The sequence below is a fragment of the Pseudophryne corroboree genome, chromosome 3 (assembly GCF_028390025.1).
Source record: "Pseudophryne corroboree isolate aPseCor3 chromosome 3, aPseCor3.hap2, whole genome shotgun sequence".
NCBI classification, from domain to species: Eukaryota; Metazoa; Chordata; class Amphibia; order Anura; family Myobatrachidae; genus Pseudophryne; species Pseudophryne corroboree.
The window spans coordinates 494,398,591-494,425,107 of NC_086446.1; the positions used below are offsets into that span (position 1 = coordinate 494,398,591).

Consider the following 26,517-nt stretch of genomic DNA (forward strand, 5'->3'; position numbering starts at 1 on the left):
AGTTTGTGTAGCCATTCTAATGCCCAATGGTGATAACTGAGATAGTGTCATTCTTACCACTTTCACAAACTACCATGATATAGATACAGGTAAAGACCATTTACATTAAACTGAAATCTGTAAACATATGCTTCATTTTGCTGTCCTCCAAAGCATGTTGTCTGTGACTACTGCCTGATCATAGATGCATTTTAACTTCACTATTACTTCACAGCATCTGAATGAAAACCTTGGCAAGCTAACAGCAAAGTTTGAGAAAGCAACTGCAGATAAGTTGAAGTGTCAACAGGAAGCTGATGCTACCGCTCTGACCATCTCCCTCGCCAACCGTCTGGTGAGTTTGAAAAGTTATATTAGCGTAAAGGACATAGTTATATTTGAAGGAAAAATACGGCATTCTCTTATATTTGCATGGTTTAAAATCCATGAAGTGTCACATGCAATGCAAGACATAATGTTTTTTCACATCTCCAACCCGGCAGCATATTAAAATATTAAATATGATTATTTCTGTTACAAAAATGCTGTACCCAGGTCTGCATACTCCTTTTCAAAGAAATAGATGCACAAAGAGACTTCTGTGACTTCATGTCAGCAGAACATTTCAGCGGCTCATCAATTTCAGAAATGAACCTTAGTGTCATTGACACTTTCAGTAGGTAACTTACAAAAAGCTGTGACTATAAATGTTATTCTGCCATACCGAAAATATTAAGGAGTGTGTCCAGTTACTCGTTTCATGCCAGGGTGATTTTTTTTCAATTCTTTCCTTGTAAGCAACTATAAGTTGTATATTCACTAAAATGCAGGTTTTTAGAAGTGGAGATATTGCTCATAGCAACCAATCAGATTCAAGCTGTTATCGTCTAGAAGGTGCTAGGTAAATGATAAGTAGAATCTGACTGGTTGCTATAGGCAACATCTCCACTTCTAATGACCCACTCTTTAGTAAATATACCCCTAAGAGTGTGGGTTGAGCTTTTCACTTTATGGTTTTATTTTATTTAAGTAGATTCACTGTAAAAGCAGCATTTTTTTTAAGTAGATATAAAAGCAGCTAAGCTCGATATACGGGATGTAGTTATGTGACCGGCGGTCAGGAGACAAATATCCCTCCTATGTTTTCCCATGGCTGCGACTGTAAAAGCCCGTTACAGCTGTAAATCTATCCAACAACTCAGCAATCCACCAACTTCAGTATACACAACAAATGGATCAAATATTCACTTCTCACTTCCTGAATCAATAAAAAAACAAATACAATGGCTGCTGGCTGCACCCTAAAAGAACTCTGCAAACACATTATAATGTTTCGGTTATACTTACAGTTCTGTACTTATTGTAAGCGCAACAAGCCAAAGCTGGCCCATCTCCATATTGATTAAAATATTCCCATCACTTACGGTAGCTGCCCTGACGGTTTCAAATACTCCAAGTAAACTTTTTCTACTTAGCTAAACACTAAGTACATATTGCTAATGGGAAATTTTCAAAGGTGGGAAAAGAGATTTATTATTATTATTTTTTATTATTATTACCATCTATTACCAGTTATTTATATAGCGCACACATATTCTACAGTGCTTTTAGGAGAATATTTGGCCACTCATATCAGTCACTGCCCAGTGGAGCTTACAATCTATATTACCTATCACATGTACACGCACAGACACATTCATGCTAGGGTTAATTTTGTTGGGAGCCAATTAACATACCAGTAGATTTTTGTATTGTGGGAGGAAACCGGAGTATCCAGGGGAAACCCATGACCTCAGTTCTGTGAGGCAGCCAGTAATGCTAACCATTACACTATCCGTGCTGCCCCGATGTATTACAATATACCAAAAATGGTAGCTACAGGAAAATACACAAACAAATGTTTATCATCAGTTAAGTATTACATGAGCCAGATTGTTGACGGTGACAATGTCAACATTTATTATATTGACATTGTTATGACAACACCATAAATGTTGAAACCTGGAAAATATAGACATTGACAGAATGGGTTGGTTTAGGGATAGACTTACCTTAAAACCACATTATTGACATTTCATCAGTGTTGATATGATGAACATGTCAGCTGCAGGAGAAAACACCCATAATGACCGATGTAATTTACCCAACCCACTTGTATAACTGCTTTAAAGACAACTTAAGACAACCTTGTTTTTTTTAGAGCTCAAATCACTTTCCCAAACTTGCATGGAGGACCCATTTCTGTGACAATCAGTGTCTGAGAATAGCTCACGCCTTCATTTTTTCATTTAGTCAGCGTGCAACACCCTAAAGATGTTTAAGTTAATTATAGGCCTATTGGAAAAGCATTTATAAACGAAGCACAGCAACCATCCAAGCAGCTGTATGAACATTCCATACATAAGTGAGACCACAGTAAAAAAATAAATAAAAATACTTGGGGGTATATGCAATTGCGGTCGAATTCCCGAAATTGTCGAATTTCGGGTCATTTTCGACCAAAAAAAAAATTCGCCTATGCAATTCAGTGCTTTCCGACCAAAAAACGGACTTTCAAAATTCGACTTTTTGAAATTCGAATTTTTGCAAATTCGACTTTTCTGCAATGATATAAGTGCTGCAATTCGACCAAAGCATATTCAATTCAAGTTTGGAAATTCGACAGCAGTGCTTTTAGACAGCAAATTCGTCATTTTCAATCCGCCACACTTTGGAGGGTGAAAACAAATAAAAAAATTTTAAACATGGTTTTTTTTGTGTTTTTTTTTTGGGAATAGCAGATCTATTTATATTAGAAGGGATTAGGTACTTTTTTTTTTTTTTTTGGAGGCACAAATATTATTTATAATTTTTTAAAAATATTATTTTTTTTTTTTTATTGCTGGAACGGTACAATCCGAAAAAAAAATTGCGTGGGGTCCCCCCTCCAAAGCATAACCAGCCTCGGGCTCTTCGAGCTGGTCCTGGTTCTAAAAATGCGGGGAAAAAATTGACAGGGGATCCCCCGTATTTTTAAAACCAGCACCGGGCTCTGCGCCTGGTGCTGGTGCCAAAAATACGGGGGACAAAAAGAGTAGGGGTCCCCCGTATTTTTAACACCAGCATCGGGCTCCACTAGCTGGACAGATAATGCCACAGCCGGGGGTCACTTTTATGCCGTGCCCTGCGGCCATGGCATTAAATATCCAACTAGTCACCCCTGGCCGGGGTACCCTGGGGGAGTGGGGACCCCTTCAATCAAGGGGTCCCCCCCCCCAGCCACCCAAGGGCCAGGGGTGAAGCCCGAGGCTGTCCCCCCCATCCAATGGGCTGCGGATGGGAGGGCTGATAGCCTTTTGTGATAATTAAAAGATATTGTTTTTTCCAGTAGTACTACAAGTCCCAGCAAGCCTCCCCCGCAAGCTGGTACTTGGAGAACCACAAGTACCAGCATGCGGGAGAAAAACGGGCCCGCTGGTACCTGTAGTACTACTGGAAAAAAAATACCCAAATAAAAACAGGACACACACACCGTGAAAGTAAAACTTTATTTCTTACGTCGACACACACATACTTACCTATGTTCACACGCCGACATCGGTCCTCTTCTCCATGTAGAATCCAGGGGTACCTGAAAAAAAAGATCAATATACTCACCTCAGCCATGGTCCAGAGATACATCCACGTACTTGTAGAAAATAACAAACCGCAAATACCCGACCAAACGGACTGAAAGGGGTCCCATGCTGACACATGGGACCCCTATCCCCGAATGCAGAGAGACCTGTCAGTGACAGCTGTCACAGAAAGGTCTCTATAGCCAATCAGGAAGCGCAACTTCGTTGCGCTCATCTGATTGGCTCTGTGCGTCTGAGCAGACAGCGCATCGCACAGCCCAGTCCATTATATTCAATGGTGGGAACTTAGCGGCTAGCGGTAAGGTCACCCGCCGGTCAGCGGCTTTGCGATGCGCTGTCACATCACAGACAGCGCACAGCCAATCAGATGAGCGCCACGGAAGTAGCGCTTCCTGATTGGCTGAAGGGACTTCAGTGACAGGAGTCACGTGATGTCCCGGCATTCGGGAGAAAGGGGTCTGATGTGAAAGCATTGGACCCCTTTCTAGTCCGGTATGGATCGGTGTTCGTTTTTTTGTTTTGCCAAGTACGTGGATTATCTCTGGACCTGGATGTACCTCTGGACGCTGGAAGGTGAGTATAATTTTTTCACAGGTACCTCGGATCGTCGGAGACCGTGGCAGTCGGCGTGTCAACATAGGTAAGTATGTGTGTGTCGGCGTATGAAATAAAGTTTTACTTTCACGGTGTGTGTGTCCTGTTTTTATTTGGGTATTTTTTCCCAGTAGTACTACAGGTACCAGCGGGCCCGTTTTTCTCCCGCATGCTGGTACTTGTGGTTCTCCAAGTACCAGCTTGCGGGGGAGGCTTGCTGGGACTTGTAGTACTAATGGAAAAAACAATATCTTTTTATTATCACAAAAGGCTATCAGCCCCCCCATCCGCAGCCCATTGGATGGGGGGGGACAGCCTCGGGCTTCACCCCTGGCCCTTGGGTGGCTGGGGGGGGGGGACCCCTTGATTGTAGGGGTCCCCACTCCCCCAGGGTACCCCGGCCAGGGGTGACTAGTTGGGTAGTTAATGCCACGGCCGCAGGGCACGGCATAAAAGTGACCCCCGGCTGTGGCATTATCTGTCCAGCTAGTGGAGCCCGATGCTGGTGTTAAAAATACGGGGGACCCCTACTCTTTTTGTCCCCCGTATTTTTGGCACCAGCACCAGGCGCAGAGCCCGGTGCTGGTTTTAAAAATACGGGGGATCCCTGCCCAATTTTTCCCCTGCATTTTTAGAACCAGGACCAGCTCGAAGAGCCCGAGGCTGGTTATGCTTTGGAGGGGGGACCCCACGCCATTTTTTTTTCCGGGTTTTTCCCGTTTTTTCCCGTTTTTTAAAATCGCGGCAAAATCCGCCAAATCGGCCGATTTTCGCCCGCGATTCTGGCGAATCCGTTTTTCATTGAATATGGTGAATTCCGGAAGCCACCTTCCGGAATTCACCTGGCGAATTTAGTCGAATTAAAAAACGTCGAAAAATTGCCGCGATTCGCCGTGAATTGCATATACCCCTTGGAGTTATCATTGTTTAATTCTGTAAAATAAGTATCTGTTTGGTTGCTTGTATAATCTTTGCATTATAATTCATCACTATTTATCTCTTCACCCAAAATTTCATTCACATTCATAGCTGAAAATATAAAATGACTCTAGTCGAAAATAACTGCCTGCATTGTTAAATAAAAATACATTGTAAAATGAACTACTAAACATAAACAGACCTTTGGCCTAAATTTTTAGAAAATACAATATAACATACCTCCCAACTGTCCTGATTTTCATGGGCCTGTCCCGTTTTTTTGGGGACTGTTCCGCTGTCCCATCCGCGAATCGCAGTGTCTCGCGGTAGGGGGGAGGGGGGTTGGAAGCCCCTGTCACTGCTGCTCTTCTAAGCGTCTATTCACAGGTGACAGAGAGGGCATGCCAGCAGCTCAGAGAGCGCTGGGCATGCCCCTCAGTGATGGTAAAAGGGACTCGCGATTGCAGCTCTGATGTGAGGCCACACCCCTTTTCACATAGGCCACGTCCCCTTTTCGGGGTCCCGCTTTGTGCTTTTAAAAAGTTGGGAGGTATGATATAATGAAAAAATACTGCCATCAAAATGTAACATTTCACTGTTTTTGTGTGGAACACCATCAATTTAAATGAATATGACTCAGCCTTGTCTATAAAATGATGTGTTGTGGGGGATTGTGATCTATAGGAGTTTCTGCTCAGTATTGTATCAATGAAATCTTCATACAGTATAAAGTGTATTCATTTGCTTTACTGAGGTGATAAATATTATCTCCCCTACACTGGCCTGATTGTATTCTGTATGTTGAATCACTATTAATATGAAGGAAAATTACTAGCCAAAGAAAATCACAATCCAGAAGTATTCTCAAAATAATCTAATGGTAAATGATATATGAATTTGTATCGCGTTTTCACTATTGCTAGTTTAGTGACTTGGAAAGAAACTGAGGTATGTTTGATCTCGATGTGACATCTGGAAGAGGAGCAATAAAGTTTACTATATGTATAAAAATATAGAAAGTTGATTTTCCGATCATGCTTCTGCGGAACTTGACTCCGCCCAAATTATGCAATGGAACCTGACATAAAGTGACTGCTCAGCAGAGCAACCTAATTGAGGCAGAGATTCTAACGGGATGTGGCTTAGGTGAAACTGTGTTTATACCACATATACCACGTATACTGTACTTCTTATCTCTAACAATTTTCCTTTCTCTTACATCCTAGGGATACAAACTGGAGTTTCAAGAGCTCCCACCCCACAGGTCTTTCAAATCAGGTCTGCCAGCTTTGCTGACAGAAAGGGCTATCCTTCAGGAAGCCATTCACAATTGGAAAGGTCTGCTGTTATTGTTCCAGTTCCACCTCATCTGTTACAACAGGGTTACTATTCAAATCTTTTCGTGGTACTGAAACCGGATGGTTCGGTCAGGCCAATTTTGAACCTGGAGTCGCTAAACCCTTATCTGAGGGAATTCAAGTTCAAAATGGAGTGCCTGAGAATGGTGATCTCAGGGCTAGAGGAGGTAGAGTTCCTGGTATCTCTAGATATCAAGGATGCGTAACTCCACATTCCGATTTGGCCGCCACACCGGGCTTATCTCATATTTGCACTGTTGGATTGTCGCTATCAGTTCCAGTCACTGCCATTCGGCCTCTCCACAGCACCGAGGGTGTTCACCAAGGTAATGGCAGAGATGATGATTCTCCTCCGCAAGCAGGGGGTGAATATAATTCCATGTCTGGATGATCTGCTGATAAAGGCAGCTTCCAGGGAGAGGTTGTTGCAGTCCATTGCTCTCACGACTCGACTGCTCAGGGAACACGGATGGATCCTGAATCTTCCAAAGTCACATTTGGAGCCGACAAGGAGTTTGTCTTTCCTAGGGATGATTCTCGACACGGAGGTGCAGAGGGTATTTCTTCTGGTGGAAAAAGCGTTGGTGATACAAATGATGGTCCGGGATGTCTTGAGACCTGCCCGGGTATCGCTTCATCAGTGCATTCGCCTTCTGGGGAAGATGGTTGTCTCCTACAAGGCTCTACAGTACGGAAGATTTCATGCACGGTCCTTCCAACTGGATCTTCTGGACAAGTGGTCGGGATCTCACCTGCACATGCACCAGAGGATACGTCTGTCGCAAAAAGCCAGGATTTCACTCCTGTGGTGGCTACAGCTGCCTCATCTTCTCGAGGGACGCAGGTTCGGGATTCAGTACTGGATCTTTCTAACCACGTATGCAAGTCTCAGAGGTTGGGGCGCAGTCACCCAAGGGGAAACCTTCCAATGAAGGTGGTCAAGACTGGAATTCATTCTTCCAATAAACATTCTGGAGCTAAGAGCCGTGTACAATGGCCTACTACAAGCGGTGCATCTTCTACAAGATCAAGACATTCAGGTGCAGTTGGACGATGTAACGACGGTGGCCTACATAAACCGACAGGGCGGAACGAAGAGCAAAGCTGCAGTGTCAGAGGTAACAAGAATCCTCCTCTAGGCAGAAAGGCACGCGTTGGCGCTGTCAGCAATCTTAATTCCGGGAGTGGACAACTGGGAAGCGGGCTTCCTCAGCAGACACGATCTCCATTCAGGAGAGTGGGGCTTCCATCCGGAGGTGATCACGGAGGTGACAAGTCTTTGGGGTGTACCTCAAATAGACATGATAGCCTCCCGTCTCAACAAGAAGCTTCGGAGGTACTGTTCCAGGTCACGAGACCCGCAAGCAGTGGCGGTGGACGCCCTGGTGACTCAGTGGGTGTTCCAGTCAGTGTACATGTTTCCTCCTTTTCCACTCATTCCACGGATTCTAAAACTCATAAAGAGAACAAGAGTTCAGGCAATCTTCATTGCTCCGGACTGGCCAAGAAGGGCTTGGTATGCAGATCTTCTGGATCTATTGTTGGAAGATCCAAGGCCTCTTCCTCTTTGGGAGGACCTTTGCGACAGGGGCCGTTCGCTTATCAAGACTTACCACGGCTACATTTGATTATAGATTGTAAGCTTGCGAGCAGGGCCTTCCTACCTCTATGACTGTTTGTTATCACCCATTTTGTTATTGTTATTTCAAATTGCAAAGCGCAACGGAATTTGCTGCGCTATATAAGAAACCGTTAATAAATAAATAATAATAAAAATGGAGGTTGAACGCCAGATTTTAGCTCGGCAGGGCATTCCGAACAAGGTTATTCCTACTATGATACAGGCTAGGAAATTATTGACGTCTAAACATTACCATCGCATTTGGAAAAAGTATGTATCTTGGTGTGAATCCAAGAAGTTTCCTACGTTGCAGTTTCAACTGGGATGGTTTCTCCTCTTCCTGCAAGCAGGTGTGGATATGGGCCTTAGTTTGGGTTCCGTAAAGGTCCAGATTTCGGCCTTATCCATTTTCTTCCAGAAACAACTGGCTTCACTTCTTGAGGTTCAGACTTTCTTGAAAGGGGTTCTGCACATCCAGCCTCCCTTTGTGCCGCCTATGGCGCCCTGGGATCTTAACGTTGTGTTACAGTTCTCCAATCGGGTTGGTTCGAGCCTCTACAGGAGGTTGAGGTCAAGTTTCTCACATGGAAGGCTGTCACTTTGTTGGCCTTGGCTTCTGCGAGGCGTGTGTCAGAGTTGGGGGCTTTGTCTTGTAAAAGCCCCTACTTGATCTTCCATGAAGATGGAGATGAGCTCCGAACACGTCAACAGTTCCCTCCGAAGGTTGTGTCGGCATTTCATATCAACCAACCTATTGTAGTGCCAGTTGCTGCTGACTCCTCAATTCTATCAAAGTCCTTGGATATTGTAAGGGCTCTGAAAATTTATGCGAAGAAGACGGCTCGTCACAGAAAATCGGACTCTCTGTTTATTCTGTATGATCCCAAGAAAATTGGGTGTCCTGCGTCTAAGCAGACGATATCTCGCTGGATCAGGGTCACTATCCAGCATGCATATTCTATGGCTGGTTTGCCGTGTCCAAAATCTGTTTAGGCCCACTCTACTCGTAAGGTGGGTTCTTCCTGGGCGGCTGCCCGAGGTGTCTCGGCTTTACAACTTTGCCGTGCCCCTACTTGGTCTGGGTCGAACACGTTTGCTAAGTTCTACAAGTTCGATACTTTGGCCTCTGAGGACCTAAAGTTTGGTCAATCAGTTCTGCAGGCGCCTCCGTGCTCTCCCTCCCATTCTGGGAGCTTTGGTACATCCCCATGGTACTAATATGGACCCCAGCATCCTCTAGGACGTAAGAGAAAATAGTATTTTGATTACCTACCGGTAAATCCTTTTCTCGTAGTCCGTAGAGGATGCTGGGCGCCCGCCCAGCGCTTCGTGATACCGCAGTGGTTATTTCATTCAGTACTGCTTTGTTCTTGGTTAAGTACTGTTTTGGTTACTAGGTTAAGTAATATTGTTCAGCTGTTGCTGAGTTTTCGAGCTGGGTAGCTTGGTTTGCCTTGTATGTGTGAGCTGGTGTGAATCTCGCCACTATCTGTGTAAAATCATTCTCTCGAAGTATGTCGTCTCCTCAGGCACAGTTTCTAGACTGAGTCTGGTAGGAGGGGCATAGAGGGAGGAGCCAGACCACACTATCAAAGTCTTAAAGTGCCAATGGCTCCTGGTGGACCTGTCTATACCCCATGGTACTAATATGGACCCCAGAATCCTCTGCGGACTACGAGAAAAAGATTTACCGGTAGGTAATTAAAATCCTATTTTTCAATTCCAGAACATGCAGTTTTCTGTAAGTGTCGATCCACAAGTTGCAGGGACAAATGCTTAGGGCTGCAGGCTTAGATCTCAAGACCAGCTGCTTCTCACATTGGCAGCTTTACATTGCTTGCTCATGAGTTAGTAGACCCAAACTGTAAATATTGGTTACAAAGAAATCTTGTAATCAGTGTGTATAATATAAAATATATATCACAATACTAGATGGCACTAATGTACTTGTAAAATTAGCTCCAGAGAAGCCGTGTACAAACGCTAGTGTGTGTGTGTATGTGTATATATATATATATATATATATATATATATAAAACAGGCAGTCAACGGCACTTCCATATGCAAAGTTCCATATACTGCAAAGTACCGGTGCCTTCCAAAGCTGACAGCGAAGCCATCCGCATACACCCACGACTCCCGTCGGCGGCACTCACAGTATGAATGAAGACAGACCACAGGTCAGGTGCCGTCGACGGGAGTTGTATGTCATTCATACTACGAGTGCCGCCGACGGGAGTTGTGTGTGTGTGTATATATATATATATATACATATAATGTGTGAAAAAAGTACATTCAGTGCGCTTAAGACAGTCCACCTTACATGTCCTGTGGAACTACAAGTATGTAAAAACTGGGACATCATACAGACATGGAACAGCTTGTTACATCAATGCATCATTCCTTCTGAAAAGTGATGAAATTGTAAGCTTGAAATGAAATAAATGAATGCTTATTCTCCAAATATATTCTAAAGTGGCCTGGAAAGATTTTATTGGCACCCATTAGAAAAGATAATAAATCATTTTATTATAATATTTCAAACTAATTTCTAAGTTCTCGAATTTGTATCACACATCTTCAATCTTCTATATAGCCTTTTTAAGTAGAGAAAAGTAATCACTCTGCTGTTTGGTATCATTGCGTGCACCACACTGACCATGGTCCAGACTAAGCAAACAAGAAGGTTATCTGAGGAGATCAGAAGAAAATGATAGCCAGACTTGTCAAAGGTAATTGCTATAAAATCAAAACCACCTGCCTAATACTGTGTATCAAACCAGTTCTGACCTGTCGAGGAATGGACTTTACAAGACCTCTGAAGGTGTCCTGTGGTATCTGGTTTCTTCAGAACTTGAATAGCGTGTGTGAAAAAATCAGATGTATAACCACTGAACCGCTGAATATTTGAAAAGATACATGGCTGGCTATTGATACATTTTATTTCTCTAACGTCCTAAGTGGATGCTGGGACTCCGTAAGGACCATGGGGATTAGCGGCTCCGCAGGAGACTGGGCACAACTAAAGAAAGCTTTAGGACTACCTGGTGTGCACTGGCTCCTCCCACTAAGACCCTCCTCCAGACCTCAGTTAGATTCTTGTGCCCGGCTGAGCTGGATGCACAATAGGGGCTCTCCTGAGCTCCTAGAAAGAAAGTATATTTAGGTTTTTTATTTTACAGTGAGATCTGCTGGCAACAGACTCACTGCAGCGAGGGACTAAGGGGAGAAGAAGCGAACCTACCTAACAGGTGGTGGTTTGGGCTTCTTAGGCTACTGGACACCATTAGCTCCAGAGGGATCGACCGCAGGACCCGACCTTGGTGTTCGTTCCCGGAGCCGCGCCGCCGTCCCCCTTACAGAGTCAGAAGCATGAAGAGTCCGGAAAATCGGCGGCAGAAGACTTCGGTCTTCACCAAGGTAGCGCACAGCACTGCAGCTGTGCGCCATTGCTCCTCATGTACACCTCACACTCCGGTCACTGATGGGTGCAGGGCGCTGGGGGGGGCGCCCTGAGGGCAATATATGACACCTTGGCTGGCAAATCCACATCATATATAGTCCTAGAGGCTATATAGATGTAAAATTACCCCTGCCAGTATTCCAGAAAAAGCGGGAGAAAGTCAGTTGAAAAAGGGGCGGGGCTTCTCCCTCAGCACACTGGCACCATTTTCTCTTCACAGTGCAGCTGGAAGACAGCTCCCCAGGCTCTCCCCTGTAGTTTTCAGGCTCAAAGGGTTAAAAAGAGAGGGGGGGCACTAAATTTAGGCGCAATATATGTATACAAGCAGCTATTTGGGGAAAAATCACTCAGTTATAGTGTTAATCCCTGCATTATATAGCGCTCTGGTGTGTGCTGGCATACTCTCTCTCTGTCTCCCAAAGGAATTTGTGGGGTCCTGTCCTCAGTCAGAGCATTCCCTGTGTGTGTGCGGTGTGTCGGTACGGCTGTGTCGACATGTTGGATGAGGAAGGTTACGTGGAGGCGGAGCAGAGGCCGATAAATGGGATGTCGCCCCCCTGTGGGGCCGACACCAGAGTGGATGGATAGGTGGAAGGTATTAACCGATAGTGTCAACTCCTTACATAAAAGGCTGGATGACGTAACAGCTGTGGGACAGCCGGCTTCTCAGCCCGCGCCTGCCCTGGCGTCTCAAAGGCCATCAGGGGCTCAAAAAACGCCTGTTACCTCAGATGGCAGACACAGATGTTGACACGGAGTCTGACTCCAGTGGCGACGAGGTTTAGACATATACACAATCCACTAGGAACATCCGTTACATGATCTCGGCAATGAAAAATGTGTTACGCATTTTCTGACATGAACCCAAGTACCACATAAAAGGGGGTTTATTTTTGGGGAGAAAAAGCAGCCAGTGTTTTGTTCCCCCATCAGATGAATGAATGAAGTGTGTAAAGAAGCGTGGTTTCCCCCGATAAGAAACTGGTAATTTCTAAAAAGTTACGGATGGCGTACCCTTTCCCGCCAGAGGATAGGTCACGTTGGGAGATATCCCTTAGGGTGGATAAGGCGCTCACACGTTTGTCAAAAGGTGGCACTGCCGTCTTAGGATACGGCCACCTTGAAGGAACCTGCTGATAAAAAGCAGGAGGCGATCCTGAAGTCTGTATTTACACACTCAGGTTATATACTGAGACCTGCAATTGCCTCAGCATAAATAGGGCTGCTGCAGCGTGGTCTGATACCCTGTCAGATAATATTAATACGCTAAGACAGGGATAATATTTTGCTAACATTGAGCATATTTAAGACGTTGTCTTATATATAAAGGATGCACAGAGGGATATTTGCCGGCTGGCATCCAGAATTAATGCAATGTCCATTCTGCCAGGAGGGTATTAGAAACCCGGCAGTGGACAGGTGATGCTGCCTGTAAAAGGCACATGGAGATTCTGCCTTATAAGGGTGAGGAATTGTTTGGGGATGGTCTCTGGGACCTCGTATCCACAGCAACAGCTGGGAAGAAAATTTTTTACCTCAGGTTTCCTCACAGCCTAAGAAAGCACCGTATTTTTAGGTACAGTCCTTTTGGCTTCAGAAAAGCAAGCGGGTCAAAGGCGCTTCCTTTCTGCACAGAGACAAGGGAAGAAGGAAAAAAGCTGCACCAGCAGCCAGTTCCCAGGATCAAAAATCTTCCCCCGCTTCCTCTGAGTCCACCGCATGACGCTGGGGCTCCACAGGTGGAGACAGGTGCGGTAGGGGCGCGTCTCGGGAACTTCAGGGACCAGTGGGCTTGCCCACAGGTGGATCTCTAGGTTCTGCAAATAGTATCACAGGGATACAGGCTGGAGTTCGAGGCGACTCCCCCTCCCCGTTACCTCACATCAGCCTTGCCGGCTGCCCTCGGAGAAAGGTAGTACTGGCGGCAATTCACAAGCTGTACTTCCAGCAGGTGAAAGCAAGGTACCCCTCCTTCAACAAGGCCGGGGTTACTATTCAAAAATGTTGTGGTACCGAAACCAGACGGTTCGGTGAGACCCATTCTAAAATTGAAAGCCTTGAACACTTATATACGAAGGTTCAAGTTCAAAATGGAATCGCTCAGGGCGATTATTGCAAGCCTGGAGAATTTCATGGTATCACTGGACATCAAGGATGCTTACCTGCATGTGCCTATTTACCCTCTTCACCAGGAGTACCTCAAAATTGTGGTACAGGATTGTCATTACCAATTCCAGACGTTGCCGTTGGTCTGTCCCCGGCACCGAGGTATTTATCAAGGTAATGGCCGAAATAATTATCCCGTACTTGGACGATCTCCTTATAAAGGCGAGGTCCAGGGAGCAGTTGTTCGTCGGAGTAGCACTATCTCGGGAAGTGCTACAACAGCACGGCTGGATTCTGAATATTCCAAAGTCGCAGCTGGTTCCTACGACGCGTCTACTGTTCCTGGGTATGGTTCTGGACACAGAACAGGATAAAAAGGGTTTCTCCCGGAGGAGAAGTCCAAGGAGTTGTTGTCGCTAGACAGAGACCTCCTAATACGTATACAGGTTTCGGTGCATCAATGCACGCGAGCCCTGGGAAAGATGGTAGCTTCTTACGAAGAAATTCCATTCGCCAGGTCCCATGCAAGGATTTTCCAGTGGGATCTGTTGGACAAGTGGTCCGGGTCGCATCTTCAGATGTATCGGCGGATAACCCTGTCTCCAAGGGTCAGGGTGTCGCTGTTGTGGTGGCTGCAGAGTGCTCATCTTCTAGGGGGCCGCAGATTCTGCATACAGGACTGGGTCCTGGTGACCACGGATGCCAGCCTTCGAGGCTGGGGGGCAGTCACACAGGGAAGGAACTTCCAAGGCTATGGAAAAGTCAGGAGACTTCCCTACACATAAATATTCTGGAACTGAGGGCCATTTACAATGCCCTAAGTCAGGCTAGACCCCTGCTTCAACACCGGCCGGTGCTGATCCAGTCAGACAACATCACGGCGGTCGCTCATGTAAACCGGAATTCTAGAGGTTTATGGAGGGTACCCCTGGCGCTTGGTCTTTTAAAGAGGATTGCAAATACAACTCGAAAATGATCCCATATATCGCATGCCAGATATTTCTAAATGGCCTGTTTGTGCTGATACATATGACACAATGAATAAAAAACAGTATTTATTAAGCTAAAAAATGCAACACATGTACATATAACAAGAACAATGGGAAAGTGACTCGTGCATTTAATCCTGCTGAGGGGATGATCCCCAAACGACTATTTCCTGGTGAGTACCACGATTGGTCGCCCAAAACCTGGTTAAGGTGCAGTGATGGTTTGGATCTCTGTGCAAAATCAGGCAATAAGGTGACTGGTGCATACGTGGAAATATGAATCTCTCACCATAGGATGCCCGTGCGGTGGGCTGGTTGAAATAAACAAGCTGGTCCAAGGCTGATAGGCCTGGCACCACCGCCACGGGTTTATCAGCAGGGAGTCCTGGAAATATGCAGCTCCTTCTTGGAGAAGGAGCTGCATATTTCCAGGACTCCCTGCTGATAGGCCTGGCACCACCGCCACGGGTTTATCAGCCTTGGACCAGCTTGTTTATTTCAACCAGCCCACCGCACGGGCATCCTATGGTGAGAGATTCATATTTCCACGTATGCACCAGTCACCTTATTGCCTGATTTTGCACAGAGATCCAAACCATCACTGCACCTTAACCAGGTTTTGGGCGACCAATCGTGGTACTCACCAGGAAATAGTCGTTTGGGGATCATCCCCTCAGCAGGATTAAATGCACGAGTCACTTTCCCATTGTTCTTGTTATATGTACATGTGTTGCATTTTTTAGCTTAATAAATACTGTTTTTTATTCATTGTGTCATATGTATCAGCACAAACAGGCCATTTAGAAATATCTGGCATGCGATATATGGGATCATTTTCGAGTTGTATTTGCAATCCTCTTTAAAAGACCAAGCGCCAGGGGTACCCTCCATAAACCTCTAGAATTCCAGTTACAGAGAAATAGTGTTTTTTCTCCCTTTGGAAGTGTACCTAGGAAGCTGGTCCCTTTTCACTGCGCAATATTTGTTTGGTAAATATCTTCTTTTGCGCTCATGTAAACCGACAGGGCGGCACAAGAAGCAGGATGGCGATGGCAGAAGCCACAAGGATTCTCTGATGGGCGGAAAATCATGTGTTAGCACTGTCAGCAGTGTTCATTCCCGGAGTGGACAACTAAGAAACCTCCACCCGGGAGAGTGGGGACTTCATCCAGAAGTCTTCCAAATGATTGTACACCGTTGGGAAAGGCCACAGGTGGACATGATGGCGTCCCGCCTCAACTAAAAGTTATAAAAATATTGCGCCAGGTCAAGGACCCTCAGGCGATAGCTGTGAACGCTCTGGTAACACCGTGGGTGTACCAGTCGGTGTATGTGTTCCCTTCTCTGCCTCTCTTACCCAGGGTAATGAGAATAATAAGAAGGAGAGGAGTAAGAACTATACTCATTGTTCCGGGTTGGCCAAGAAGAGCTTGGTAACCAGAACTCCAAGAAATGATCTCAGAGGACCCATGGCCTCTGCCGCTCAGACAGGACCTGCTGCAGCAGGGGGCCTGTCTGTTCCAAGACGTACCGCGGCTGCGTTGACGGCATGGCGGTTAAACGCCGGATCCTGAAGGAATAGGGAATTCTGGAGGAAGTTATCCCTACGCTATTTGAAGCTAGGAAAGAAGTGAACGCAAACCATTATCACCGCATATGGCGGAAATATGTTGCGTACTGTGAGGCCAGGAAGGCCCCAAAGGAGAAATTTCAGCTAGGTCGATTTCTGCACTTCCTACAGTCAGAGGTGACTATGGGCCTAAAATTGGGTTCCATTAAGGTCCAGATTTCGGCTCTATCGATTTTCTTCCAAAATTGAACTGGCTTCACTGCCTGAAGTTCAGACTTTTGTTAAGGGAGTGCTGCATAGTCAGCCCCCGTTTGTGCCTCCAGTGGCACCGTGGGATCTCAACGTGGTGTTGGATTTCCTGAAGTCGCATTGGGTTGAGCCACTTAAATCCGTGGAGCTATAATACCTCACGTGGAAAGTGGTCATTCTGTGGGCCTTGGCGTCGGCCAGGCGTGTATCAGAATTGGCGGCTTTGTCATACAAAAGCCCTTATCTGTATTTTATATGGATAAGGCGGAATTGAGGTCTCGTTCCCAATTCCTTCCTAAGGTGGTATAATTTTTTTATGTGAACCAACCTATTGTGGTGCCTGCGGCTACTTGGGACTTGGAGGATTCCAAGTTACTGGATGTAGTCAGGGCCCTGAAAAGTATATGTTTCCAGGACAGCTGGAGTCAGGAAAACTGACTCGCTATTTCTCCTGTATGCACCCAACAAGCTGGGTGCTCCTGCTTCTAAGCAGACGATTGCTCGCTGGATCTGTAGCACGATTCAACTTGCACATTCTGCGGCTGGACTGCCGCACCCTAATTCTGTAAAAGCCCATTCCACGAGAAAAGTGGGCTCTTCTTGGGCGGCTGGCCGAGGGGTCTCGGCTTTACAACTTTGCCGAGCTGTTACTTGGTCGGGTTAAAACATTTTTGTAAGAGTCTACAAGTTTGATACCCTGGCTGAGGAGGACCTAGAGTTTGCTCATTCGGTGCTGCAGAGTCATCCGCACTCTCCCGCCCGTTTGGGAGCTTTGGTATAATCCCCATGGTCCTTACGGAGTCCCAGCATCCACTTAGGACGTTAGAGAAAATAAGATTTTACTCACCGGTAAATCTATTTCTCGTAGTCCGTAGTGGATGCTGGGCGCCCATCCCAAGTGCGGATTGTCTGCAATACTTGTTTATAGTTATTGCCTAACTAAAGGGTTATTGTTGAGCCATCTGTTGAGAGGCTCAGTTATATTTCATACTGTTAACTGGGTATAGTATCACGAGTTATACGGTGTGATTGGTGTGGCTGGTATGAGTCTTACCCGGGATTCAAAATCCTTCCTTATTGTGTCAGCTCTTCCGGGCACAGTATCCTAACTGAGGTCTGGAGGAGGGTCTTAGTGGGAGGAGCCAGTGCACACCAGGTAGTCCTAAAGCTTTCTTTAGTTGTGCCCAGTCTCCTGCGGAGCCGCTAATCCCCATGGTCCTTACGGAGTCCCAGCATCCACTACGGACTACGAGAAATAGATTTACCGGTGAGTAAAATCTTATTTTTTTCACACACATTATTTAAGTTCTGAAGTAGCTCAGACTAAATAAGATCTTGTATTGGTTTTTTTTCCGTCCTTTTACCGCCAAATAATTATTAACTAAGAGTTACAAGTATTTTAATTCAAAGTGAAGAAATAAACTATTAATAAAGAAATAACAGGCAGTCGGTTGTTCTAAGATAAAAATGTTATTGCACTTTTCTTCACTTTATACTGTACATTCTTTCTATTTTTTTACATATATTGCATGACCTAAGCAAATCAACTACTATATATGCTTTTTAAACTTAACATAATAAAAGGTATATATTTTTTTGTGCACCTAAGAGATCACCTTTTGTTAGTTTTTTGGACCACATTTGGTAAGTATTAAACACAGGATACCTGGAACACCCCACAAGACCTACTGTTTTGGAGATGGTTTGACCCAGACGTCTAGCTATCACAATTTGACCCTTGTCAGAGTTGCTCAGAATATAATGCTTGCCCATTTTCCTGCTTCCAGCACACCAAGTTAACTTACTGAGTATTCACTTGCTGCCTAATGTATAATACTGTATATCCCACCCCTTGACAGGTACCAACGTAGTGAGGTAATAAATGTTATTCACTTCACCTGTCAATGGTTTTGATGTTATGGCTGATCAGGGCTGTTTCTAGCCAATTTGGCTCCCAGTGCGAGATTTAAAAATACGCCCCCCGTGACATAAAAAAATGTGCCCCCCCCCCCACACACACACACCTAGATTAAAAACAAACAAACTTGTGTGCGCACACGGCAAGGGGGCGTGGCCTCATCTAAATGGGTGTGGTCTCATTTAAATGGGCATGGCCTCGTCTGAAAAGACTACCTCACAATCCAGTTTTTGACCCTGCTCCAACAGATCACGACCACCACAGGAAAAATTTCTACAATATTAATCCCCACACAGTAATGCCCCCTGCACCATATTATGCCACACACCGCAATGACCTTAATACATTTAATCCCCACACTACGGCAGGCAAGAGTCCCCATTTCACACATTACGGCAGGTGTCCCCATTTTACACATTGAGAGAGAGAATACTTACAAAGGCGATTACCGCTCTTCGGCCCGCCTCACCAGTCGCTCCTCACGCCGGCCTTTCCCTCTTCCTAACTTGGATCCCCCTCGGTACTCCGCTCGGGCGGCGCGCGGGGGGGGAGTTTCGCGGAGTGACGGGGTTGCGTTGTGACGTAACAACGCAACCCCGTCATTCCGTGAAACTCCGCCCCCCGAGCGGGTTACTCTGGGAGAAATAGGAGGGGGAAGCAGGGAGCCACAGTTAGTGCCGTGGCGGGCGCCCAGTGCGGTTGCACTGCTCGCCTGCCCCAAGAAACAGCCCTGTGGCTGATCAATATAAGGCCATTTCCAAGCAGCTGTTCCTGTGACTACAGCTGCAACTTTAAAGTCTTGCAGCCAAAACAGAAGGATAGTGAGAATGGTAGAAAAATAACCAAGGAAAACTTCCAAAGACATACAAGCTGATCTCCAAGATCAAGGTACGTCAGTGTCTGATTGCTTCATCCAAAGCCTTTTGAGCGACAGTGGGATTGATGGAAGAACCAGGATGAGTCCACTTTTAACAAAAAAAGCATAAAAATGCCAGACTGAAATTTGTTAAAGTGCGTATTGACACAACACTTCGGGCGGGGAAAATGTCCTTTCGAAAGATGAGTGAAACTGGAGCTTTTTTGGCAAGTGACATCTACTTTATTTTTACTGATAAAAAAATTAAGCTTTTAAAGAAAAGAGCACCATAGCTATTGTGAAATATAGAGGAGGCTTGGTTGTGTTTTGGGGCTGCTTTGCAGCGTCTAGTACTGGGTGCCTTGAATCTGTGCTGGACACAATGAGATCTCAAAGCTATCAAGGCATTCTGTAGCGAAACCTAGTGCCCAGTGTCAGAAAGCTCTGTCTTACTCACATGTCTGGGGTCTTCAAACAGGATAATGACCCAAAACATACAAGAATGGATAAAAACAAAACATTATACTATTCTGAAGTGGCCTTCTATGAGCCCTGTTCCCAATCCTATTGAACATCTATGGAAAGAGCTGAAATATGTCTGGAGAAGGCACCCATCAAACATAAGACAGCTAGAGCACTTTGATCATTGAGAGCTACAGAAATCGCTTGGGTGCAGTGATTGCCTCTAAATATTGTGCAACAAAATATTTGGTTATGGCTTCCATCATTTTTGCCTATGCCATTTTCTTTTGTTTTAATCTGATTTCTATTGAATATGGAATAAACAATGCTGGATGCCATTTCATTTTGTTACTTTCAAGTAATTTCAGAGAAAAATATGTTTTTATTTTGTAGAAGGGTTCCAATAATTAGTCCATGTTTGTGTAATTACATCTTTCTCTTACATACTAGAGGATACTGGGAATCCAGTTAGTACCATGGGGTATAGACGGGTCCACTAGGAGCCTTGGGCACTTTTAAGAATTTGATAGTGTGCGCTGGCTTCTCCCTCTATGCCCCTCCTACCAGACTTCGTTTAGAAAATGTGCCCGGAGGAGCCGGTCACGTCGCTGGAAGCTCCTGAAGGGTTTTCTGCATTTATTTTATCTGTTTGTTATTTTCAGGCCGGTCTGGAGGGCACCAGCCTGCCTACTTCGTGGGACTGAGGGGGGGACACAGCCCAACCTCTTGAAGGGTTAATGGTCCCGTTCCCCGCTGACAGGACACTAGCTCTTGAGGGAACTATTCGCACGCCCCACCACAGTAAGAGTACATTCCGGAAGCACGCCGCTACCCCTAACAGAGCCAGAAGAGTGGGGAGTACTAAGCCGGCCATTATGGCGGCATGAGGGTACGGAGACGCACGGCTTCTACGGGGGTGGACTGAGTCTAAGTACACTACGGATGTACACAGTACCCAGACTGGCTCAGTACACAGTGCAGACACACCGCTTCTGAGGGAGCAAACTGAGTCTAAGTACACTACGGATGTACACAGTACCCAGACTGGCATTACAGACTTAAAAGGCAACTGACTCCATTTTAAGTACTAACATTACCTCAGCCAGTATATAAAGCGGGAAGACCATGCGCCATTGAAGGGGAGGGGCTTCACTATGAGCGGATCCAGCAAATCACCAGCGCCATTTCCCTCTGCAGTGGACATAGACGCTGACTGACAGGAACGCGCAGCTCTTTCGGAGATACTCCAGATTACCTCAGCGGTACCAGGGGGTCATAGCAGGGGGGAGTGCTTACTAGTGTACTTAGTCCCCAATCTGGGTACTTAGTCTGTGACCCGGCTAAGCTTGGCATTAGCAGCAAGGGCGCTGTGTGCTGGCTCCAGGCTATCTCTGTGTCTCTCTTGAAGGGCGCTTTGTGGGTTAATTGTGCATTTAACCTTTTCCTGTGTGTGTGTGTGTGTGTGTGTGTGTGTGTTTGTGTGTTGTCACTGTCACAGTATGTAAGACAATGAGTGGTTTCATGTAAGGCACAGTGTTCCTCTTCTCCAGGGGGTTCACTGCTGTGTACTCAGTGCAGTGTACCTTCCCAAGCTAGCAATGAGAGACGCAATACTTAAGAAAATCGATGACTGAGATTATAAACAGAGACTCAGTACCCAAACCAGCGTCTCAGTCCCCTACCATTTGTCCGCAAAAACGTCCTTTGGCCCATATCCTGCAGTCTGACTCTGATGAGGGGTCAGACATGGAGAAGGGGGAGGTGGACTCAGAGGTGGGGGAGGCTACTCTTTCACAGGGAATAGAGGCTCTCATAGAAGCTATCAGAGAAGTTCTACGTAACCTTGATAAGGTAACAGAGGAGACTGAGGAATCTTATTTTAATATAAGAAAGAAATCCTCAGTCACTTTTCCTGTGTCAAAGGAATTAAATACCCTGTTTGAAGAACCGTGGGTTAATCCTGATAGGAAATTTTAAATCCCTAAAAGGTTGATATCGTGAGGATAGGAAAGAATGGGAAAATCCACCGATAGTGGATGCATCAGTATCTAGGTTGTCATGGAAAATTTGTTTTGCCTGTCCCGGGTACAGCCTCCCTAAAAGACACGGCTGATCGTAGAATTGAGAATACACTCAAATCTTTGTATACAGAGGCGCTAGAGGTAAACCACGAAAACCAGCAACTGCCGGTTCACAGGAACAGAGCTCAGGCTCTGCTTCCTCAAAGCCTTCAGCATGATGGTGGACCGCGTTGCCTGGAGGACTGGCAGGTGGGAGCCCGACTAAAATTTTTCAGTCACATCTGGACAACATCTTGCCAGGATCCCTGGGTCATAGATCTTTTCTCTGACGTCCTAGTGGATGCTGGGTACAGGGGTGTATCTACCTATTGGCCAGGATGGCACTCGCCAGGGGCGCCAGGCAAGGAGGCGGCGCCGCCTGGCTGTGCCACCCGCGGCCAAAGGATAGAAAAGCAGTACTGTCGGACTGTACCTGGTGAGAGTCTGTTACTGCTGGAGCGGCGCTGGTGTCCGGCAGCACCGCACTTGTAATTAGACTCGAAATAAACTACAGCTCTCAGCAGCCCTTGTCTGATCACTAGTGCAGTGCGGTGCTGACGGACACCGGCGCCGCACCGGCAGTAACAGACTCTCACCAGGTACACAGCAATTGTTATATAATTGTTATATCTATAGCAGTGCTATAGATCTATTTGTTGTTGAAGATAATAAAAAAAGTGGCAGTGTTTGGGAGAAGGGACTGTAGTACCTGGAAAACTACACGATTTTCATGCATGTTAGATGTAAGTAAGTATTAAGTAAGTAAGTGAAAACTTTAACTTGTTGAGTGTAATAAAGAAAATACATATCTTACCTATTTCAAGGCCATGTTCAAGGAAACGTATATCAATTAATTGTATAATTGATAATTTTATCTTGGAAGTGATGGCACCCTGATGTTTCTTCTAACAGGAAGTACTTCTACCATCCAACTAATGGTGTTTGGTTAATGGCTGGGCCATTTGAGGCTCATCTCACTGCAGCTCATTAGCATTTCATTCAGGATGCAGTCAAGATGCTGGCGTTTGGCATCCTGGCGATCGGAAAGCTGACGCCAGCATCCCGAAACTGCTCGGAATGCTGATGCTGGCATCCCAACATAGATAGTGATGCAGAATGGCAAAATCCGGATCGAGTTGATGCCAAAGTCTGTACTGGCAAGGCACGTGGGAGGGCTAGGGTTAGGCTGCGAGGGCGGGAGGGCTAGGGTTAGGCTGCAGGGAGGGAGATTAGGAAGGGTGGGTTAGAGTTAGGCACCACTGAAGAAGCTTTTGGGGGAGGGGGGTAGGTTACGGTCAGGCTGTGGGAAAGGTGGGTTAGGGGGGAGGGGTGGTGTAACGTGAATACGAGACACTACTGTGCAGTGTAATGTGAATAAGGGACACTACTGTGTGGCATAATTTGAATTGGAAGTACTATTGTGTCCATGCCCTTCCCTCACAAGACCATGCCTCATTTCCAATACTCACACCTTATTCCAAATGTGTGTAGGGCGGGGGCGCCAGCCCCTTACTTTGCCAGGGGCACTTGGACCCCTAGATACACCCCTGGCTGGGTACTCCGTAAGGACCATGGGGTATAGACGGGCTCCACAGGAGACTGGGCACTCTTAAAAGAAAGATTAGGTACTATATCTGGTGTGCACTGGCTCCTCCCTCTATGCTCCTCCTCCAGACCTCAGTTAGTATCTGTGCCCGGCCAGAGCTGGATGCACCCTAGGGGCTCTCCTGAGCTTCCTAGAAAAGAAAGTATTTGTTAGGTTTTTTATTTTCAGTGAGATCTGCTGGCAACAGACTCACTGCTACGTGGGACTGAGGGGAGATAAGCGAACCTACCTGCTTGCAGCTAGCTTGGGCTTCTAAGGCTACTGGACACCATTAGCTCCAGAGGGATCGAACACAGGCCCAGTCCTCGGTCGTTCGGTCCCGGAGCCGCGCCGCCGTCCCCCTTGCAGAGCCAGAAGAACGAAGAGAAGTTGAAAATCGGCGGCTGAAGACTCCGGTCTTCATTAAGGTAGCGCACAGCACTGCAGCTGTGCGCCATTGCTCCCTTAGCACACCACACACTCCGGTCACTGATGGGTGCAGGGTGCTGGGGGGGGGCGCCCTGGGCAGCAATTAGATTACCTTACTTGGCGAAAAGCACATATAAACTGTATATGTGCATTAACCCCCGCCATTAAAGTACATAAAAGGACAGAAGCCCGCCGCTGAGGGGGCCGGGCCTTCTTCCTCAGCACACCGGTGCCATTTTCTCTTCACAGCTCAGCTGGAAGGAAGCTCCCCAGGCTCTCCCCTGCAGTATCCTGGTACACAAAGGGTAAAAAAGAGAGGGGGGGCACATAAATTTAGGCGCAAAACTGTGTATATAAGCTGCTATAGGGGAAAAATCACTCAGTATAGTGTACATCCCTGTATTATATAGCGCTGTGGTGTGTGCTGGCATACTCTCTCTCTGTCTCTCCAAAGGGCCTGGTGGGGGAACTGTCTTCAAATAGAGCATCCCCTGTGTGTGTGGTGTGTCAGTACGCGTGTGTCGACATGTCTGAGGTAAAAGGCTCCTCTAAGGAGATGATAGAGCGGATAAGTGTGTGGGAGGGTGTCTCCGTCAACAACGCCGACACCTGTTTGGATATGTGTAAGTGCTGAGGTAAAATTAGTGCACAAAAGGTTAGGGAACAGAAAGGAAATCTACCCTGGTCTGTCCCTATGTCACAGAGTCCTTCAGAGTCTCTCTATGCTCACTATCCAAAATAACAAAGTATCGACACGGAGTTTAACTCCATTGTCGACTACAATAATGCAAAGTTACAGCCAAGAGGGCTAAAAGATATTCAATATATGATTATTGGAATAAAAGATGATTTGCATATCACTGATGACTCATCTGTCCCTGACACGAGAGTACACATGTTAAGGGGAAGAATGCTGAGGTAAATTTCCCTCCTCTCATGAGGAAAAAGAGCGGGAATCTCCAGACAAGAGACAGCAGCTTCCCGCAAGAGAATTCTCAGGCTGTATCCTTTCCCCACTAGGGCCAGGATGTGTTGAGAATCTTCCCCTTGGGTGTCCTGTTTGCACTAGCTATTCTCAGGGATCCTGCAGATAGTGTGCACATTCTAGTATACTACCCAGACCGGCGATTGTGTCGGCATGGGTTTATAGCGCTGTGGCAGCGTGGACAGGTACCTTATCAGCAGAGATTGAGACCCTAGTATGCATATAAATATTTTAAGATGCTGTCTTAAGTGATAGATATATAATTATAAAGCATGCCCAAAGGGACATGAGTATACTGGGTCCTAGAGACAAAAGCTATGTCGATTTCTGCTTGACGTGTCCTGTAGAATATACATTGGACAGATGATGATGCCGACTTAAGAGGCATATGGAAGGCTGAGGATTGTGTGGAGAAAGGTTCTCGGGCCTGGTCTCCACAGCTATAGCTGGTAATTCTGATATTTTGCCTTATATTCCTGCACAGCCTAGGAAAGCACGACATTATTAAATGCAGCTTTAGAAAGAAACAAGAAAGTCTGAGGTGCGTCCTTTCTTGTCAGAGCCGGGGGCAGAGGAAAGAAGCTGTACAACACAGCTAGTCCCCAGGAACAGAAGTCCTCCCCGGCCTCTACAAAAATCCACCGCATGTCGATGGGGCTCCACAGGCGGAGCTAGGCACGGTGGGGACACGCCTTCGTAAGTTCAGCCACAAGTGGGTTCACTCCCTGTTAGATCCCTGGGCAATAGAAATTGTATCGCAGGGATACAGGCTGGACTGTGAGAAGATGCCCCCTCACCGAGGACCCGGCGGGCTTCCCCCCCAAGAGAGGGAGCCAGTGTTAACTGCAATTCGTAAATTGTATCTTCAACAGGTGGTGGTCAAGGGTCCCCTCCTTCAACAAGAGGGTGTTATTATTTGACCATGTTATAATCCCGAAACCAGACGGTTCGGTTAGACCCATATTGAATTAATGGAATCGCTAAGAGCGGTCATTGCAAGCCTGAAATGAATCGGGACATAAGGGATGCATACCTTCGTGTCCCCATTTATCCACCTCATCAGGCATACCTCAGAATTGCGGTACGGGATTGTCATTACCAATTTCACCAAGGTAATGGCGGATATGATGGTGCTCCTGCGGAAGCAAGGTGTCACTATTATCACATACTTGGATGATCTCCTCATAAAAGCGAGATCAAGAGAGCAGTTGCTGGACAGCGTATCACCTTCTCTGGAAGTGAAACGGCAACACGACTGGATTCTATATATTCCGAAGTCGCAGTTGGTTCCTACAGCTCATCTTCCTCGCCTAGGCATGATCCTAGACACAGACCAGAAGAGGGTTTATCTCCCGGTAGAGAGAGCTCAGGAGCTCATAACACTGGTCAGGAATCTATTGAAAACCAAAACAGGTGTCAGTGCATCACTGCACTAGAGTCCTGGGAAGGATGATGGCATCATACGAGGCCATCCCCTTCGGCTGGTTCCATGCAAGGACAATGGAACTTACTGGACAAGTGGTCCGGATCACATCTTCAGATGCATCGGTTAATCACCCTATCCCCCAGGGCCAGGGTGTCTCTCCTGTGGTGGCTGCGGAGTGCTCACCTTCTCGAGGGCCGCAGATTCGGCATTTAGGATTGGGTCCTGGTGACCACGGATGCAAGCCTCCGAGGGTGGGGGGCAGTTACACAGGGAAGAAAATTCCAAGGTTTGTGGTCAAGCCAACAGACTTGCCTTCACATCAATATCCTGGA

General features: G+C 46.3%; 1 protein-coding gene across 7 annotated transcripts in view; it reads left to right on the forward strand.

The window, feature by feature from the left end:
* Positions 1-26,517, forward strand: part of DNAH9 (dynein axonemal heavy chain 9) — a 1,014,643-nt gene that overhangs the window by 718,136 nt on the left and 269,990 nt on the right. For all 7 annotated transcript variants that reach the window (XM_063960955.1, XM_063960958.1, XM_063960957.1 and 4 more), the window contains one exon: positions 215-334. In XM_063960955.1, the coding sequence (XP_063817025.1) occupies positions 215-334 (120 nt within the window). The remainder of the gene's footprint in view (positions 1-214; positions 335-26,517) is intronic.